Raw genomic sequence first — 20527 nt, forward strand, 5'->3', positions numbered from 1 at the left:
GTCTGACTGCTCGTGCCCAGCTACCAAGGGGGTGAGCAGGGGCTATCTGAATAGTGTTTCCTCCTTACCCTGACTAGAAGCAAGGGTCCCTATTTGGACAGTGGTACCTACCTCTGCCAACTAGAGACCCCCAGTTCTAACAATAGGGGATTGCAATGCGGGTCCGACTGGACGGTAGTCTCTGAAACACGGTCAGAACCATGTCAGAATGACTTAGCAGGTTTACGCTCTGACCGCCAACATTATAATTCGACGGTTAAACCCCAAACTGGCAGTTTAGGTCAGAAAGTTTCCAACTAGCGGTCGGAGGCTTTCTGACCAGTATCATAATCGGCCCCTAAATCTCCATTATTAATTTCTACATTGCACTACTGTAGGTGTCCTGTGAACCATTCATTTTATGTTTACATTGCTTATTAGGAAGCCAAACGCTTCTGTGAGTGGTTGGATGAAATGTATGTTTCAATATCCAGGGTCGGATCACACAACAATTGGGTGAGATACATTCATTGTTCATGATTTAGCAGATGCGGGGTCTGACCTATATTATTTAAAATTTTATTTTTTTACCACAGTACAATCAATCAATTAAAACTAACCCAAAAGAGGCTTCTTCCATGTACATAAGCAACACAGGTAGAGATAGGCATTGCCCATATCGGCAAGCAGAGCAATCATCTTATGACTCATGCTAGTGTTCGAGTGTTGCTTATAAATACAATTATAATGCCAAATTTAGATTTGTTTTAGTTAGCATAACTAGGCCGCATAGGCCAGGTTAACTGAATGCCCGGAGTGTTTAAAAAAAACAATAAAACATACACACTTTTATTTTGCCATGTACGAACAGTAGACATTAATGCATTTGTTCTCTTTCAGAAAATATTGTTTTAATTCAGCCATAGATTACAGCATTTTTCTCTCTACTTCTAAATGTAACATTTCTCAAGCTTCCTTGGTCGAGGAAGAGAATTCTGTAATGTCTTTATTTGGGAAGAAGCCACCTTCTTTACCATTTTTTTAGAGAGCCGGGCTTAATCCTGGAGGGGTGGGGATCTGTTCTTCGCGACTTTTTGATGATGCTATTTCCCTAACTGACTAACTAACGTTTACTCTCTATTGAATACATCCTTAAACAAGATTAGTGTCTCAAGCCTTTCCCAAAGGTTATGCTAAATTGGTTAATGACATATTGAACCTGGGCTCGTCAACACTAGCCCAAAAAAATAGCACTGGCAGATACTTGAACTGAAAATGGAAAGGGGCGACCAACTCGGTCCCCCCGAACGTATGGCCGAGTGCCTCGATCCCCCCGGGAAGCCATTTTTGGGCGGGAGGCGCGTCTCGGCTGGTATGCCCGAAGCGGCGTAGCTGGGGCGCGTCCGTTCCCGCCCTAGAGTGGGCTGGCCTAGACACTGACGCAGCCAGCCACGCCCTCGGGGCAGGCAGGGGCGGGTATACGCCCGCCCTGAAGACGGATAAAAAGGGACGCAAGACCAGAAGACATCCTCTTGTTCTTGTGCTCTGAAGCTGCACCTCCTCGCTGCACGTGAGCTCGGGACAGAACGAAGAGCCAATTTTGAGCGTTTTAATCTTTCTTTTTGTCTTCTAGATACTTCGTCTGAAAGATGCCCAAGAAAGGCGCGAAGAGAATGTCGACTGACCAGATGGTTCGGGTCCTCATGAAGGAAATGTCCGAAATAAAGAGGCAGTTGGCGGAGCGAGACGGAGAGGAGGGATCGGGGCGTCCACCGGCCGGGGGGAGGCCAAAGAGACCGAGAAGGGGGCCGGTCGGGGGAGACGTCCCGGTTCCCTGTTCCCCGCTCGAGGCGCCAGCCCCGGTACCGGCCCCGGTACCGAAGGAAGGGAATCCGATTCCCGTCGTAGTCACCCCGACATCCGCTGAGGATATGCCTCCCGAGTTGGCGGCACAGTTAGCAGCGTGGTTGGGGGACAGTAGCGAGGGCGCCACGGCTGCCGAAGCGCAAGCACTCATGAAACAGTTGCGCGAGAAACGTGATACAGCCAAGGTGCCCGCGCCGGATGCGGTGATAGACAAGCCACGAGGGGCGGAAGCAGCGTTCGGTGCAGGTAAGCGGCCATTGCCGATCGCGAGGGATGAGTCAACACCCTCTCGTAGAGAAAAATTGGGGCAACATGTTCCTTTAGCAATAAAGGAAAAGATTTGGGCTGGGGAATATGTAAACATTTTCTCCTTGCTCGTTGATCATTATGAGGTTGAAACTGTTAAGAGTCAAAAGGATCTGATGCATCCAAGTGTTTGGCGCGCAAAAATGGCCGCCTTTAAAGTGAATGAGAATATTGGCAACTGGGGCAATGCTTGGGGAATTTTTACGTCAATTTTGGGGGAACGTAGGCCTGAATTGCTCCCTGAGTTTCCAGTATATCAGTCAAGAATTATGGGGTACTCGACATCGCACCAAGGTAACCAATGGTTCTGTTATGACAACCTTTTCAGGAAAGCGATGGAGCATAACAAAAGTTTAACCTGGGACTGTTATGATTCTTTGACATGGGATAAAATGAAAGAGTCAGGGATGTTGAAAATGCCGTTGGTGGGGAGTACTGTTGGTGAGTCCTCCCGCCAATATGGGGGGACGCCCTTTCGGTCGGGTACGGGTACCGACGATTATCCGAGACCCGCCGGCAATACAGGGAAGAGGGGTTTCTGTTTCAATTTCAACAAAGGTAAATGTACTAGGCCCCCGGGATCTTGTAAATTTAAGCACGAATGTAGTGGTTGCGGGGCACCCCATCCTGAGTCCTCGTGCAGAGCCAAAACGGGTGAAAATGGGGGTAGAGGAGGCGCCAAACAGGTCTAATGTAGTCCGAGGGGCGCCTTTACCAACCCCGATTGATACCTTGGCGATGATTCCCTGGCTCGGCGAATACCCAGATCGTACTTCTGCTGGGGTGCTGCGAAACGGTTTTTCATATGGTTTCCGCATCCCGGTGGGGGACTTTCAGGGTGTCGGGACGTGCAAAAACCAACTTTCCGTCTTGCAGCATACGACTGTAGTACAGGATAAGATCCGGAAAGAGGTTATCCGAGGTCGGGTTGCCGGCCCGTTTAGTGTTCCCCCGGTACAGAATTTTGTCTGTTCTCCTTTAGGGGTGGTCCCCAAGAAGGACCCAGGTGAGTTTCGATTGATCCACAATTTATCAGCTCCTCATGGCCTTTCTGTGAACGATGCAATTGATCCAGAGGTATGTTCGGTGCGGTACGCATCATTTGACGAGGCCGTAGCCATTTTGAATCGCCTGGGGCCCGGGACGCTGATGGCGAAATCAGATATCGAGTCAGCGTTCCGTTTGCTCCCGGTATACCCGGACGACCAACGTCTTCTGGGATTCATGTTTCAAGGTTCGTATTACATGGATAGGTGTATGCCGATGGGGTGCTCTATATCTTGTGCATATTTCGAGAAATTCAGTAGTTTTCTACAATGGGTTTACACGAAGGAAACGGGTTTTCGAAACGTGATGCATTACCTCGATGACTTTCTGTTCCTTGGGGCCGCTGGGGATGATGAATGTGCCCGGGCCTTGACTGAATTTTGTGTATTAATGGATCGATTTGGCGTGCCATTGGCACCAGGTAAAACTGTGGGTCCCACGACTTGCCTCGAGTTTCTGGGGATCGAGTTGGACTCTAGTGAGGGTTGTTTTCGTTTACCAGCTGCCAAAGTGTCGAAATTCAGAGCAGCCCTGCAAATGTGTATAAATGCATCTAAAGTTACGCTGCATCAATTGCAGCAATTGGTGGGGAAGTTGAATTTTGCCCTAAGGGTGATCCCGATGGCCCGCCCCTTTTCCCGTTCGATTGCCCAGGCGATGGTCGGCCTAAAGGAGGGTCATCATCGCACGAGACTATCGGCTGAGGTCCGCCAAGACATGCGTATTTGGTTAGCATTTTTGGCGGATTTCAATGGTCGAGTCGTCTGGAACAAACCAGCCTTGTCCTCTGAAGAGCTTGGTCTATGGACGGATTCAGCGGGAAGCATGGGCTTTGGCGCCATCTTCGGCACAAAATGGTCGGCACAAAGGTGGCCAACATGGTGGCACGAAGAGGGGCTGACGAGTAATATTGCTTTCCTTGAACTGTTTCCCATTTTGGTGGCCCTCAGAACCTGGCCCGAGGGATTCAAAAATCACTCTGTCATATTTTGGTCTGACAATATGACCGTTGTAGAATGCATCAATAGTCAGGCAGCACGTTGTAAAATGATTTTAAGGCTGCTTAAAGAAATTGTCTTACTGTGTATGCAACTGAACGTGGTATTCAGAGCGAAACATGTCCCAGGGGTGATGAATCAGGCGGCTGATGCACTGTCTCGTTTTCAAATGCAGGCTTTCTCGGGTTTCCTTCCCTCAGCGGACCCAGAGCCGGCACCCTTTCCCGAAGCTCTCTGGTCTCTCGGTGCCCCGAACTTCGTTACCTCGTGGGAGAGAGTCTAGCACCAAGAACGAGGAAGGCATACGAAGGGGCGTTTCGGGCCTATTTAGCCTTTTTGGGGACTGAGAGAGGGGGGCTTTGGGGGCATGAGGATTGGGTAGTACATTTTCTGATGTCCTTGCGTAGGGCTGGGAAGTCGGTGGCTACAGCCCAGAGGCATCGTGCTGCCATTTCCTTTGTTGCCAGGGCTCATAATATCCAGGACCCGACAGCGTCTTTTGTGGTACAGAAAGCGCTACGTGGGTGGCAACGCCTTGAGGGTCGCAGAGTAGATGAGAGGCGCCCGATAGGTCTGGATAGGTTGTCCCAGTTGCTGGCCACACTCCCCGCCACATGCTCGTCTCAGTTCGAGGCCTGTTTGTTCCGAGCTGCTTTTACGCTTGCATTTCACGGGGCGATGAGGATAAGTGAGCTGGTGGCAAGGAACAAACAGGAGGTGGTGGGGGGTTTGTGCCGGGAACACGTTCAGATCAGGGGTGAGACGATGACTGTATCCTTTGTCAAGTCCAAAACCGATCAAGATGGGGTGGGGGACTGCATAGTCATTCTCAGGATTCCAGGGTCCTCCATGTGTCCGGTAAAGTGTTTAGAAGACTACCTAGCACGAAGGGTGGCATCATGGGGAGGGACATTGTTGAGACACGCGGACGCCACCCCACTGACGAAGTTTCAGTTTCAGCGGGTGCTCGCGATGTCAATTACCGCAGCGGGCTTGGACCCGGGCGAGTTTGGGACCCATTCCTTTCGGATAGGGGCTGCCACTGAAGCTACAGCCAGGGGTCTTAATGTGGAACAAGTAAAACGAGTGGGGCGTTGGTCCTCCAATTGTTATAAGAGGTATGTGCGGTTGCACATGTTGTGAAGCTGTAATAATGTACTCACGCTTCTTGTCTTTTGTTTGGTTTTCAGTTACGCAAGCCTTCGAGGCGGGGCGGACTATGCAGTCGACCCAACACCAAGCCAGCGGTCAGACATCACCGGCTGTGAGAAAAGAGGTGTGGGTCGTGGGCCACTCATACGTGAGGCGTGCCGCAGACGTATTCGAAGCAGGTGACATGATTCACGTAGCTGGGGAATACGGGTACAGAATGTCCTTCTACGGAAGGGGCGGTCTCTGTATTGACCAGTTTCAGGCATTCTTTGAGGGTTTGTTAGGGCGGACGAGGTCACCGCCGTCTATAGTCATAGTACATTTAGGGGGCAATGATTTGGTCACCACCGGTAGACGACTTCTCCTAGAGGCAATGCTTTCCACTGTAAGTTGGTTGGCGAGGAAAGTTCCGGGGTGCATAATTGCGTGGTCTCATATGATCCCACGAAAAGTGTGGCGGGGGGCTGTTTCGATTCGTGCTTTGAATCATTCTGTTAGAAAACTTAATAACAAAGTGAGTAGGTTGTTCCGTTCCAAGACATTGCATTCTATCTCGCATGGTTGTATTAATGGTGACAGTGTGTATTTAGGGGATGGTGTGCATTTGTCTCGGGTGGGAAATGAGTTACTCATAGGAGACTTCTTAGCATGGTTAAAAACGTTGAAACATGACCTTTAGGTAGGACTTTTGTGGGGGGCCCGGATAGCCGGTCAACTATCCGGGCCTGTGGCGGTAAGGTCATGATCGGTGAGCACTAATTAGTAGATCCCTATGAGTGGGCGTCACCCAACACGGATGGGAGCGCTCGGGAGAGGTGGCCATTGGCCCCTCAATGGGGAGGCGGTCCCTTCTAAGGATGGGTCGCCGGAAGTAAAGGAAAGGCGGTCAAGGCCCCTTCCTTTGTAGGAGGGGTTACAGCCCCCTCCTGGGGAATTTCCCGGGGCCAGTGACATCTGCGACGGCAGATGCGGTAAGTTGTGTGGGGTTGGGATAAGGTCTACGATACCTTCTAGATACCTCACACGAGTATTCGAACGACCTTTAACTGGCGTCGAGTCTTTAGGTGCCCCCGTCAAGTCAAGGGAAATTGGTAGTAGTTGCACTTGAGGTACGCCTCCGTGCTGTCGCCCATCCCAAGTGGGAGGGGTAAGTCTGGTTAGGGATCTTGACACCGGTTATGACCTTGCCGTTGGCCCTTAAACGTTAGGTTGTACAATTTCAATATGTCAAGAAATGTTTTGTAGGATGCTAGTTCGGCTAGGAGAACCTCTGTATTAGAGAATCTGTTAAGGTTAGCCAAACATCGCAATATGGTAATGAAATTGTACATAACATGAAACGTTTAATGTTTTTATTTTGTTTTAATAAATACGGCCGGGATGGTCACTCCATCCCACTTCCAAAAACTTCAAGAACTGTTTCCGGTTTCCCTCCTTTTGGGGATTGTGTTGAGAGGGGGTGGCGGGTATCTCGGCCATATGGAAAGGGGCGACCAACTCGGTCCCCCCGAACGTATGGCCGAGTGCCTCGATCCCCCCGGGAAGCCATTTTTGGGCGGGAGGCGCGTCTCGGCTGGTATGCCCGAAGCGGCGTAGCTGGGGCGCGTCCGTTCCCGCCCTAGAGTGGGCTGGCCTAGACACTGACGCAGCCAGCCACGCCCTCGGGGCAGGCAGGGGCGGGTATACGCCCGCCCTGAAGACGGATAAAAAGGGACGCAAGACCAGAAGACATCCTCTTGTTCTTGTGCTCTGAAGCTGCACCTCCTCGCTGCACGTGAGCTCGGGACAGAACGAAGAGCCAATTTTGACCCACCCACCAGCCCCTGAAGACAGCCAGTTGTTTGTAATAAAGTTGATTAATTTTGCTTCTGTTTTCATTTACAGGTTGTAGTGTCATGTTGATGTTGAGTTTAATAAAGAATGGTCTGTTTGAGTACGTTTTGCCATTAAAGAGATTCAGATTTAGTGTTGAATTTTATGCATGCTCTTTCGGTCATAGTGGCCAATGTATTCTGAGGTTTAGTTAGCACTGTCGTATTTAATTTGGTAGGCGGTAAGGTCATGATCGGTGAGCACTAATTAGTAGATCCCTATGAGTGGGCGTCACCCAACACGGATGGGAGCGCTCGGGAGAGGTGGCCATTGGCCCCTCAATGGGGAGGCGGTCCCTTCTAAGGATGGGTCGCCGGAAGTAAAGGAAAGGCGGTCAAGGCCCCTTCCTTTGTAGGAGGGGTTACAGCCCCCTCCTGGGGAATTTCCCGGGGCCAGTGACATCTGCGACGGCAGATGCGGTAAGTTGTGTGGGGTTGGGATAAGGTCTACGATACCTTCTAGATACCTCACACGAGTATTCGAACGACCTTTAACTGGCGTCGAGTCTTTAGGTGCCCCCGTCAAGTCAAGGGAAATTGGTAGTAGTTGCACTTGAGGTACGCCTCCGTGCTGTCGCCCATCCCAAGTGGGAGGGGTAAGTCTGGTTAGGGATCTTGACACCGGTTATGACCTTGCCGTTGGCCCTTAAACGTTAGGTTGTACAATTTCAATATGTCAAGAAATGTTTTGTAGGATGCTAGTTCGGCTAGGAGAACCTCTGTATTAGAGAATCTGTTAAGGTTAGCCAAACATCGCAATATGGTAATGAAATTGTACATAACATGAAACGTTTAATGTTTTTATTTTGTTTTAATAAATACGGCCGGGATGGTCACTCCATCCCACTTCCAAAAACTTCAAGAACTGTTTCCGGTTTCCCTCCTTTTGGGGATTGTGTTGAGAGGGGGTGGCGGGTATCTCGGCCATATACGCGCCAGCAACAAAGTAACATAACTCCTAGAATACTTACTCTCCTGCTTCACCTATAGCGCCATGGTCAGAGATCTATGTGGTTCCAGTACACCGAACTACTTCCCGCTTACAGTACACAGAGACAGAAAGGCCCTGTATAACGACCCAGATCTCTTTAAGCCTCAAAGTAAGGTGGACCACTCGATGACAGTTTCCCCCCTTCATGAGTTCCTGACACATTGCCAAGTCTCCACAGAAAGCTGTTTAAAGGGGAGGTACCTTTTGCATTCAACGTATGGTAAAGCCTGTCCTGTTATATTGTATTTGTTTTGTTTGTTTAAGGTGTTCACTGCGTTTCAACATGTTGGCTTGTGACCCCTTCAGAACTCTTTGTACATGTGATGGTGATACCTTGACAATGTACAGATTCATATATATTGGATCAGCATAAGTAATGTACGATTTCATTATAGGCAGTTTAGTTTCTGGTTTCGGCCAAATTGTACAAGTAACGGATGTGCCAATTTTAAGGGAAGTTTGGTTCGTAACGAGGGTCAGGTTGAGAAATTCTATAATTTGAGTCTGTGTACACCTATGCTTCCGCCTCTGTGTCTTAGAGGTTTTAATAAATACTGGCTGGTGGATTCCATTTTGACTGAACTGAGGTTCCACGATTGAACGTATCAGGTATCAAGCTCCTGGTATGTTTCCCGGGACTTTCTCCCAAACGATCGAATTCCTGATGAATAAGGTTTTGAATTTATTGTTGGTGCTGGTGGAAGCCAGCAAGTGCTTTCCCCTACTTTATAGTAACCTTTGTTATTTAAAGCAGAGAAGAGGCAATAATGAACAGAATAGGAGAATTCTAACAGTCTTAATACATTGACTCCAATTATTCCCTGCACCAGGTTAAAGAACGTATAAGTGGATAGGAAATGTGCCTACATTGTACAGTGACAAACTACTCCAAATCCCTTACAAAACTAGTTTGAGGCTGACTCCCAAAACCCAGCTCTCGTATGAACTTCAACAAGGCAGTGCACGGCCAATGTTATTCAGATTGACAGTCCAGTGAATTGCAAGGGTCATGAGTGTAGCAAATGAATAATGGGCAGTGGGTGATGTGCTTAAAGCAACTGTAACTGAGGCCAGTAAGGAAACAAATAAAACAAATGTTTAAAAAAAACCTTTAATGCAGCTGATCTTAAACTAGTGTATGTGGACCCCTGGGGACCCACGAGGGTTTCTCACAGAATCTATGACTGTTTAGAAAACTAAATATTATTTGCAGATTAATGAAGTAAATAAGCATAAAAAGCAAAATGAAAAATTTGAAAATGATTTGTAAATATGAAGGAATTTCAAAATTGGTGACTAAAATGGAGTTGGTATTATTAGCTTGCTTTGTGTGAGTAGCACAGGTATAGCAAACAGAATGTAGTATGGACGATTTGTAGCCACAATTGAAACACTGGTATTTTCCGACATATCTATTAATCGTTTACAAATAAAACTAAGTATTAGGAATACTTCAAACTTTGCATTAAAATTAAAAGTTCAACTTGTGTGTATTTTTTGTTTTGGAAATAAATATTTGATTATTTGTGCATTTGCTTAATATCCTATAATTTTATGTCTTGTTGTTCTGTGGTTCAAATTGTAGAAACTGCTTAGTTCGGGTCCTCGGCTTCGAGTAGCGATTCATTGGGTGTCCACAGAAGTCAAAAGGCTGAGAACTGCTGCTGTAATGCGATTAAGGTGAAATAGCTGTATTAAGAGTATTTATATTTCTTACCATTTCAAAAATCGATTCATCCTCGCTGTTTCCTAACGAAACACAGTGACCTGCTCCTTTCTTTTTCACAATCACATAAGACTCTTGATGGAAGGCACACTGCAATTTGACGCGATTGTGTTCCAAATGACAAAGGATGAAAAGATGGTCTTTCTTATATTCAGTTGGCTTTTTTAATGACTGTGAAAAAAATAAATGAATATGGACACTGAAATCCCAGATATCAAATATAATTGATACAAAACCAATACATCAATGCAGCTTGACGAAGCCTCTTAATATATACGTTACACATGCGCAGAATTCTACAAATCCTGGAGGAATGGTGAACGTGTGACAAATATCGCTATCCTTGACAAAGGAACTAATAAAGTTAAAGGCTACTTTACCTGTTAAAGTGATTCTGTAGTATGCATAGTGAAGTGTCATTGTCCTAAGATATACATAGGGAGTCCTGCCCTACCAGTCCACAAAAGGATTCTGCAACATCTTAGAGCCATTAGGAATCATGACACTAACTTACCGGTAGCCAGACATTTTCATGCCTTACACAATAGAGACAATAGTGATCTTAGATACAGTGTCAATGATGATGTGGCCTAAAAGATTACAGGAGAAGATAGGGAGAAGGACATATGCACGTTGAGTCAAATTATATACTTGTATTAAACAACAAAGAATCTAGAGGTTTCAACTGTGGTAAAGAACTGTATGTATATTTGTAATGCTTTCTCATTCTTCGGTACATTTTTGTTACTGCTTGCATGTATTTGGAGACAGTGATCGCTTTTAGGTCTGGTGTTAGCCAAGACATTTGTATTTTACTATAATATATATATTATACTGTAAGGAAATGGCTCTTTTGCATGTTCACCCCCCAATATTCTGGACTGATGATGCTGGTTTTTTGACTCTGAGAGTGCACTAAGGCCTGCTAACCAGACCTCAGTGCCAGTGTTCTAACTCTACACCAAGTTCTGTTGAATTCATTGGATACCCCTAATTGGCAAGTACTGGCTTACTTATAAGTCCCCAGTATATAGTAGCGCAGGTACTCAGGGCATGTAAGACAGTAGGCCTGATTTAGATCTTGGCAGACAGGGTATTCCGTCACAACAGTGACAAGTATCCTGTCCGCCAAAATATAAATCCAATAGGCTAAATGGGATTTATATTTCAACAGATGGGATATTCGTCACAGTTTTGACGGAATAACCCGTCCTCCAAGATCTAAATCAATCCCCGAGTGTTTACCCTGGGTTGAACACTGTTTGTGCTACTCTGCATGTGACAGAGACAAAAGAGATCCCAGCCTGCCACTGCAGACTGAGAAGACAGTTTGTAACACTGCCAGTTTGACTATGCCATTGCACCTGTCGGCAAAGCCACCACTTTCCTGAAGTACTATAATGAAGTCTTCCCTAAGGAAGAACTATAGCAGAGCTTTCCAAACTGTGTGTCCCAACACAGTACTGTGTCGCCTGCAAATGGTGGGTGTGTCACGGGCACTTAGCACATGACTGCTGCTAATTAAGAGGCATTCCTAGACCCTCTGCTCTATGGTCTTTTAAAGACCTGTGAAGTGCTCGGGTGCGGCTGTGTGTGTGCCCGGGAATCTTGGGTGAGGTGACAGAGGGTGACAGACAGAGTGAGGAAGACAGAGGGAGGTTGACAGAGGGAGACATAGGGAGGGAAACAGAGGGAGGGAAACAGAGAGAGACAGAGAGAGAGACAGAGGGAGGGAGGAAGAGGGCGACAGACAGAGGGAGACAGACAGAGGGAGGAGAGTGACAGAGAGAGGGAGACAGACAGAGGTAGGAGGGCGACAGAGGGAGGGAAACAGAGACAGACAGAGGGAGGGAGACAGAGAGAGGGGGACAGAGAGAGGGAAACAGAAGGAGGGAGACAGAGGGAGGGAGACAGAGGGATGGAGACAGAGAGGGAGGCAGAGGGCAACAGACAGAGGGAGACAGACAGAGGGAGGAGGGCGACAGAGGGAGGGAGACAGACAAAGGAAGGGAGACAGAGGGAGGGAGACAGACAGAGGGAGGGAGAAAGAGGGAGGGCGAAAGAGAGGGAGGGAACCCGTAGGAGACAGAGAGAGAGGGAGACAGAGGGAGGGAGTCCAGTATTGACTGAGGGAGGGAGAGGGAGACAGATAGAGGGAGACAGAGAGAGCGCGAGGGAGACAGAGAGAGAGGGAGACAGAGAGTGGGAGACAGAGAGAGGGAGACAGAGAGAGGGAGACAGAGAGAGGAAGACAGAAAGAGGAAGACGGAGAGAGAGGGAGACAGAGGGAGACAGAGGGACAGGGACAGACAGAGGGAAGGAGAAAGAGGGAGGGAGACAGATTGAGATAGACAAAGGAAGACAGACAAGAGGGAGACAGGCAAGAGGGAGACAGACAAGAGGGAGACAGACCAGAGGGAGGAAGACAGAGGGAGCGAGAGGGAGAGAGACAGAGAGAGGGAGACAGACAGAGTGAATGAGACAGAGGGAGACAGAGAGAGAGAGGGAGAGAGATATAGAGGGAGGGAGACAGGGAGAGACAGAGTCAGGGACAGACAGACAGATATAGGCAGAGACAGGGACAGACAGATAGAGGTAGATACTGAGACAGGCAGAGACAGAGAGGCAGAGAGACATAGAGGGAGAGGGAGGGAGACAGAGGGAGAGAGGCAGAGTGAGACAAAGGGAGGGAGTCAGGGGGAGACAGAGGGAAGGAGAGGGAGACAGACAGAGGGAGGGAGACAGAGGGAGACAGAGGGAGACAGAGGGAGACAGAGAGAGAGGGAGACAGAGAAAGAGGGAGACAGAGAGAGGGAGGCAGGGAGATGGAGACAGACAGAGGGAGACCGAGGGAGGGAGACAGAGGAAGGGAGACAGAGGGAGGGAGACAGAGGGCGACAGACAGAGGCCGAAAAACAGAGGGCGACAAGCAGAGGGAGGGAGACAGAAGGAGGGAGACAGACAGAGGGAGGGAGACGGACAGAGAGAGACCATTTGCCCACTTTTTTTTCAAAATGTTCTTCCCGGGGGAGAAACCTCCCCCCCCCCCCCCCGAACCCCCTTAGGGGGTTCGGGCTCGCTCGCTCCACTGCCTTACTGTGTCACAAAATGATGCATCTCCAAAAAGTGTGCCACCAACATGAAAAGTTTGGAAAGCTGTGACCTATAGAGTCCTATGACAGGGATCATTACTAAGTAATAAATATGATTTTCTATATGTCTTAGCAGCAACACATTCAAATTGTCATTTTGCTGTGGAAAGGTTAGCAGTCCCATTGGCTAACACAAAGTTACCATCTGGCACCCCAGCCCAGCTAACTTCTGACAGGGATTGCCTAAGGAGCGCTGGGATGCCTTTTTGGTAACCAGGCGCTATATAAAACTCAAAATAATAATAATAATAATAAAAATTCAAGTAAGGTATCAAAGTAATTGCAACACTAAATCTGATCTGATGCCCAGGACAGATTTAAAGTCACTATTAAAGTTAAGCAACTTTTAGAAAGTTGCCACACTGCACTCTAGCTAGTCCAGTGGGTTCACAAACGCACTGACACATAGACTGGGTTCTTATCCCCTGGGGAGACATGTGAATGACTTTCTGGCCCTAAAATCAGATGTCAAATTCTGTTGTATTAATTTCTATGATTGAACAGAAATGCATCACATAAGCAACAAATGCCATAAGAAAGGGGGCAAAAGTTACAGATATCACATGTGAGTTATAGCTTGGTCACGACTTCTGTAGCAAGGAAACATTTTGATAATGAAATTTGCAATTTGTTGAAGCTAGCACTGTACATGTTGCTATCATGTCACACTCCAGGGCGAGGAACTTATAAAGGAAACTTACAATATCTAACATAAAAAATTCAACAAAACCCTCCTCTATTGGTAATGCTGTGATGGATTTCGTTTTACTGGCTTAAATACTTTGGGCACTTTGCTGATGCTGATCAGTGTCAAAGTGCAAGTGCTTCCTGTGTAAAGTATAATGGTAATTTGTTGCCCATGATTGGTATATTTGCCTTACTAGTAAAGTCCCTAGTAAAGTACACTATGTTTGCCAGGGCTGGTAATGCAAATACTACTAGTGGGCCTTCAGTACTAATTGTGCCACCCACACAAGTAGCCTTAAAGAGAGAACTCAGGCCTGCCACTGCAGTGCCTGCGCGCATTTTGGTAAACTGCCCTGTTGTCCTGACAAGTGCACACACTTGCCAGGCCTTACCCTTCCCTTTCTGCCAGGCCTTACCCTTCCCTTTCTATACACATCAAACACCCCTATGGTAGTTCCAATGTAGCCCCTGGACCGGGTGCAGCACATGTGAATGGTAGAACATGTACTGAGGTGTGTCCATTGTCCTGACAGTGAAATACTCTCCATTTCATTTTTCACTGTTGAAAGGCAATCTTGCCCATAAGGACAGAATGAGGAAGGCTGTGTAATATGTTTTCCAGCCTATTTTCCGATAGGCTTAAGATGGAGAGGTGATGTTTAGTATGCCTGAACTCACAATATAATAACACATCTTTTTATGAAGGTGGCTTTTGCATTGTATGTTTTAAAACCACTCTTTTAGAAGTGGCTGGGTTTTGTGCTCCAACATTTCTGTGTGTCTCTGCCTGGTTGTGGATTGACTGTCTAGATTTTAAAGTGATCGGATCTGGGGAATGTCTTGACCCAGGGGAGGAGGTGCGACAGCAACAGGCTGAGCTGCATCTGGAGTGTAGGGCAGTGTTCTTCAAACTGTGGGGCGCGCCCCCCTGCGGGGGCGTGACACCTTCCGAGGGGGGGCACACACTCCACTCAAATTTTATCTTTGTTCCCTGACAAGTCTTTTTAGGGAACTCTGGAATGGTTGGAGGGAGGAGGGAGGAGGGAGGGGAAATCCACGGGGCACAAAGTGCCCAGGCTTTTAGTATGTTCACTGTCCCAGGAGGGGGTTAATCCATTCAGCTTCAGCTGCAGTGAGGATGCAGGAAGTCTCCTCTGCTAAAACTGAAGGTACACGAACTGAAGACAGCCTTCACATTCGATATTATTATAGAGGAGACTCCTAGCTTCGCACTGCAGCTGAAATGCCTGCCTGTTCCTTTGCTTTCAGTTTAAGCAGTGGAGACATCCTGCCTCCCACTGCAGCTGAAGCATTTTGGCTCTAGGAATTAACCCCCTCCAGGGAGGGTTAGCGCCTCCCAGAAAGGAGACAAACAGCTAGATTCATCAAGCATTTTTGCGAGCGCAAACGGTGCGAATCGCTAAATTCGGCCGTTTGCGCCCGTAAAAATGGCTTTTGGAATTCATCAATGGGTCATGAACTTGCAATTTTAAAAATCGCTAATAATTGCGATTTTTCAAATTGCGATCGCATTTAAGGAATCTCAATTTGAGATTCCTTAAATGCTATTCATGAACCTGTGAAAAATTGCGATTTTGCTATTTTTTGCCGCTATTTCCCGCGAAGTCTGACTTCCTGGTAAATAGCGAAAACTGAGAAAAATGCATTTTTGTGACATGTGTGTGCGCAACATCAGTCTACATTTTCATTTCAGGGTGTAATTTGGACACCCCTGGCACCCTTGAAATTGCATCCTTATTTGCGATTAGCAAATTGCCAATCGCAAATAAGGAATAACTCCCCATTCATTCCTATGGGCCTTATTTTAGGCCCATAGGAATGAATGGGGAGTTATTCCTTATTTGTGATTAGCAATTTGCTAATCGCAAATAAGGAATGTGTAGGAATCGCAATTTATTTAGCGATTCCTACATGAATCCCGTTTTGCAAGTCCTTAATAGCGATTCCTTAATAATCGCTATTAAGGACTCGCAAAACGGGACAATGAAGAATCTGGCTGAAAGTTTCTTTTCAAACTACACAGGCAGGCGCGCAAAATGCCAGCCAGCCATGTGTTCTTTTACAGACTGCATGTTCCCTTTTATTATCACTAGTATACCGGATGCACAGCTAAAAAATACTGCATGGTATCTTCACATTAGGAATCAGCAAAAGATCACAATATCTTCTGTTAGTTTAAACATTATTTGTAAAATAATTGCATTACTCGCAATTCATGTAATGATTTTCATGTTGCCAGTTCTTTGACTTGAAAAATACAAGAAAAACGATTTTGGTACATTATAAAAAATAATGTTTAAACTAACAGAAGATGTGATATTTTGCGGATTACTAATGTGAAGATAACATACAGTATTTTTTAGCTGTGGAACTGGTATACTGGTGGTTTTCCACCATTAGTATTGTGTTAGTTCAATAGGCTGGCTACCTTCTAACTGGGTTGCACGCATTCACTAAGTGAAACTTGATTATTCTTTGTTTAATGTGTTCAAATACGGTGTGAGCAGACTCTCCACAAAAACCCTTGTATTATCTGCCATAGATTATTCAAGCAGCCCTGGAACACAAGTAAAAGTTATTTCTATTTCTATTTGCTGTTCAAAGTATGCATGGACAAGTACTGACAAAACAGCTTTAGGTGACTGCTTATTTTTGTACCGCCTGGGACATCAAAATAATAAGCTGTCAACCCTAATCACAAGACTGGGAGTTTGTTGCAGGATCACCACATTATTTATTTCCTCCACCCTGATCCCTGGTTACTGATATATTAGCAATAGTTTAACACATTTGAAACCCTACGCTGCCGTCAATAACATTATGAGTTACTTCAAGTGTCTGGGAATGCACCTTGCATTCAGACAACTCGCTTCTCATTCTTGCCCTTCACTTTCACGCTCACCCTGCACTCACAATGATCACCATGCACTCACCATTCACCCACTTACCCTCCACTCACAGTGATCACTCTGCACTCACAATGCACTAGCATTGTTCACCCTGTACCTCACCCTGCAATCACACGAGCAAACTACTCAACCTGCGGTCAAGTGACATTTCACTCACCTGTCCCCCTCACTGCTCAATCTGCAATCTCACTCAAATAAGCCCACCACTAACTATACATTCATTCGTCCCACTCTGCACTTATATCTGCAACCAAATTCATATGGTCACCTCGCTCACCCTGAAGTCACACCTCTTACCCTACTCGCAAACTGTTGCATGGCTCACTGTGCACACATGAGCGCTCCTACGACCCACACAGCACAGAGGGTTAATGTGCCTGCTCCATAGAATGTGTACCATGCAGATCACAGAACTGAGTGTGAGTAAACAATGAGTAGCGCTATAACAAAATAAAGAGAGATGAGGTGCATCGTTGGTGAGTGGTAGTGAGGGAATTCATGGAGAAGGAGGAAATGTGGGAGGGGGCATGGCTTCAGTTTGTGCGCCAGCGCAGGGGGAAGCACAGAGATGTGTCATATTCTCGTAAATATGTTGCATCCCTGTGCTTAGGAAGTGTTGCAGCGTGGCGCAGCCAAAGGGCTTGCTGTGCCACGCTGCAGCACTTCCTTGTAAATCTGCCCCTGAATGTGGACACTACCCGAGGATGGCAGTAGCAAAAATCCATTCACAGATTGACCATCTGTGACGAAAAACAGGCACACCCGTCATATTTATGTTGGTGGTGTTATCAATCAATGTCATGTGTAAAACAAAGCATCCTAGTAAAAACAATTTGCGCACATTTTATCTAGGAAAATGGTGTTTTGAGCTATGTAATAATCTGTCATTTCAGCACACCCACTCACAAACCTGCACTTTATTAAACACTCTTATTATGTTGAACATTATTTGCTGGATATGGCCCAGGATATGCGCACGGCGGTCAATTATGTAGTGTACCAGATTGCAGAAATTTCTGTCAGGTGTTGGGGGGGGGCAACAGAAAAAAAAGAGCTGGGGGGGCTCAACCTACAAAAGTTTGAAGACCTCTGGTGTAGGGGGAGGAGTAGCCCCTAGAGGTGAAGAGGCATGGTTGCTGCCATAAAACAATGGTCCCATCTCCTGCTGAGTGATTGAGAATCCAGACCCCCACCAATCAAAGGCAGAAGTTGTCACTGGCAGGGAGGAACCCAGAACTGGTTTGAAGAGGGGTCTATGCCCCTGAACACAAAGACTTCAAAGACATTTAGGGGTATATCTATGAGAGCTGAAAACCATGGACTTTGGAATGGAGAAATGGAGTGATCAAGACTGAAAAGGATTTAACCTACTTTGTGGTCAAGAGGAACCTCTGCAAAGGAAGAAACAGCTGAAGAGCCTATAGGAAAGGACTGACCCTTGCTGTGTGTTCTGGGACTGGGCTGCAGTTTGCTGCTTTCACCAAGAAGAGAGGCTAAAGGGACGTTGCTGTGTGCTGTGTCCCCCTGCTTGAAAGGACTTTGCTGTGTGGCGCATCCGAAAGTAACATCCCCAAAGGCCCGAGCTGAGCTGGCTCCCTGTTGTGGAAACTAAGGAACACAAAAGCTTCCAGGAGAGTCTCAGCGAGGCTGTGTGCATGTGCTTTTTGCAGCCTCAGACCCTCGTAAGAATTGCCCTGTGATCGTGGGCTCCTGGAGTCCAAGCGAGTCTCAACGACACTGCGTGCGTGTGTTTTCTTGTAGCCTGAACCCTTCGTTTGGATTCTCCTGTGATCGTGTGCACCGGATTCCAAGTGAGTCTCAGCGGCGCTGTGTGTGTGTGCTTTGTGTAGCCTGAGGCCTTCGTAAGGATTGCCCTGTTATTGTGCATCTGGAGTTCAAGTGAGTCTTAGCGATGCTGTGTGCGTGTGCTTCGTGCAGCCTGAGACCTTCATGAGAAGTATCATGCACAACTGAAGCTCAAGTGAGTCTCAGCGACGACCCGAGCCTGCCATTGCCAGAGCTGGACATCAAACCAACCCCGTCGAGGGAGGGACCGAGTTCCACTGCCCAGAAACCACAAAGTTGCTTCGGAGCCCCAAGTTGGGGGAAGAGGAGACAAGAGCGAGGTCGCACCCCCCCAGGTAACGTGTGTTGCAGCCTGGGGCAGGGTGCGGGTTCAGAGAGAGACGCTCTTGGCCTCTCCCATTCCTGCAGTGCGAGACTCTGCTTCAGCTCATATCGTGGCCCGTACTTGCCAAGGAGTGGCAGTACTGGGGTTGGATTGCGGAGCTGGACGTTGGTTTACATCATATCCGTTTGGGAGCATCTGTTGACGGAAGCTGACCGCGAGTCAGTACGAGTGGCAGAGGGACCGCCTAAGGCACGGTGATCGGTGCGGGAGTGTATTACATATTGGATTATTTCTGCATTATGAACTACCTGATTGTCGTATTACGCACTGCATTGTTTCTGCATTACGCACGACCTGATTATCGTATTACGCATTGCATTATTTCTGCATTCTGAACTACCTAATTGTTGCATTACCCATTGCATTATTTTTGCATTACGAACTACCTGATTGTTGCATTACACATTGCATTATTTTGGCATTACGAACTGCTTGATTGTTGCATAACAAACTGCATTATTTTTACACTGCAAAGTGCCTGATTCTTGTATTACGAACTGAATAGTATTGTATTAGGACTGCAGTGGATCATTTAGAATTGCTCATTAATATCACCAGAACTTACAAGGGCTGCCTGGCTGGCCTAATAAATGTGTACTTGTTTTTATGAAACTCATGTGGACTCCATTTGTGGTGTCATCATTGGGTTACTGAGAGCGTGGTTGCAAATACTTTACACACTTGCCTTGAAGATAGTATGAAACACATGTGGAGTCCATTTGTGGTGTCATCATTGGGTTACTGAGAGCGTGGTTGCAAATACATTACACACTTGCCTTGAAGATAAGCCTGGCTGCTCGTGCCAAGCTACCGAGGGGGTGAGTGGGGGATCTCTGAGAAGGTGTCCTTCTTTTCCTTGACATAGACACAATTGTCCAAATTTCGCCCAAGGTACCTACCTCAGCCAACAAGCGACCCCCAGGTCTAACATTGGTGGTCAGCGGTTTGAGATTGAATATGTATTTGCAAATTCACTCACAGAAATGGGTGTACATCATTAGTTAGCGCAGACCACGATGTAACCATATATTGTGTTGTGATTTTTTGGTTCTATTTTTGAGCGACCTTTAAGGCACACATCATGTCTCAGAAGAGTCAAGTAGCCAGTGAGGTTGCAGAATTAGAGTTTGACATTGAGGCATTGCTTAACTACAAAGTTGATCAATTGAGGCAATTCTGCAGAGCTTTGGGATGTCCCATGAAAAGTAGCACCCAGAAGGAGGAGCAGCAAATGGTCTTGAGGGCGTGGTGGGAAGCCAAAGGGCTCAGGAGACGGGTGGTGTTGAGGTGGATGAGGATGAACCTGGGAATGGATTTGGGCAACAGGATTTGCCAGTGGAAGGAGCCTCAGGGGCTGGTAGTAGCCATTCAGGGAGGAGTTTTTCTCCAGAGGAGCTGGAGGAAAACCAACGGGTCAGAGATCATGAGTTGGAGGTTTTAAAACTTAAAACTCAGGCGGAAGAAAGAAAGCTGCTCATTGAAAGTGAAAAACAAGCAGAGGAGAGCAGAAACCCTCTCGCCTTGGAAGAGAAAAAGATTCTTTTAGCTCATGAGTTAAGCATGAGGGGACTGGACATTAAGGTTAAGCATGCAGAGTCCAGTTAAAATGGTGGCAGCACACAACCAGTGCC

At 47.0% G+C, this 20527-nt stretch overlaps 1 protein-coding gene across 2 annotated transcripts in view; it reads right to left on the reverse strand.

Annotated features, from left to right (window-relative positions):
- Positions 1 to 20527, reverse strand: part of LOC147727331 (uncharacterized) — a 1245320-nt gene that overhangs the window by 47937 nt on the left and 1176856 nt on the right. For both annotated transcript variants that reach the window (XM_086961416.1, XM_086961415.1), the window contains one exon: positions 9928 to 10107. In XM_086961416.1, the coding sequence (XP_086817542.1) occupies positions 9928 to 10107 (180 nt within the window). The remainder of the gene's footprint in view (positions 1 to 9927; positions 10108 to 20527) is intronic.

The sequence above is a fragment of the Lissotriton vulgaris genome, chromosome 3_1 (genome assembly GCF_964263255.1).
Source record: "Lissotriton vulgaris chromosome 3_1, aLisVul1.2, whole genome shotgun sequence".
NCBI lineage: Eukaryota > Metazoa > Chordata > Amphibia > Caudata > Salamandridae > Lissotriton > Lissotriton vulgaris.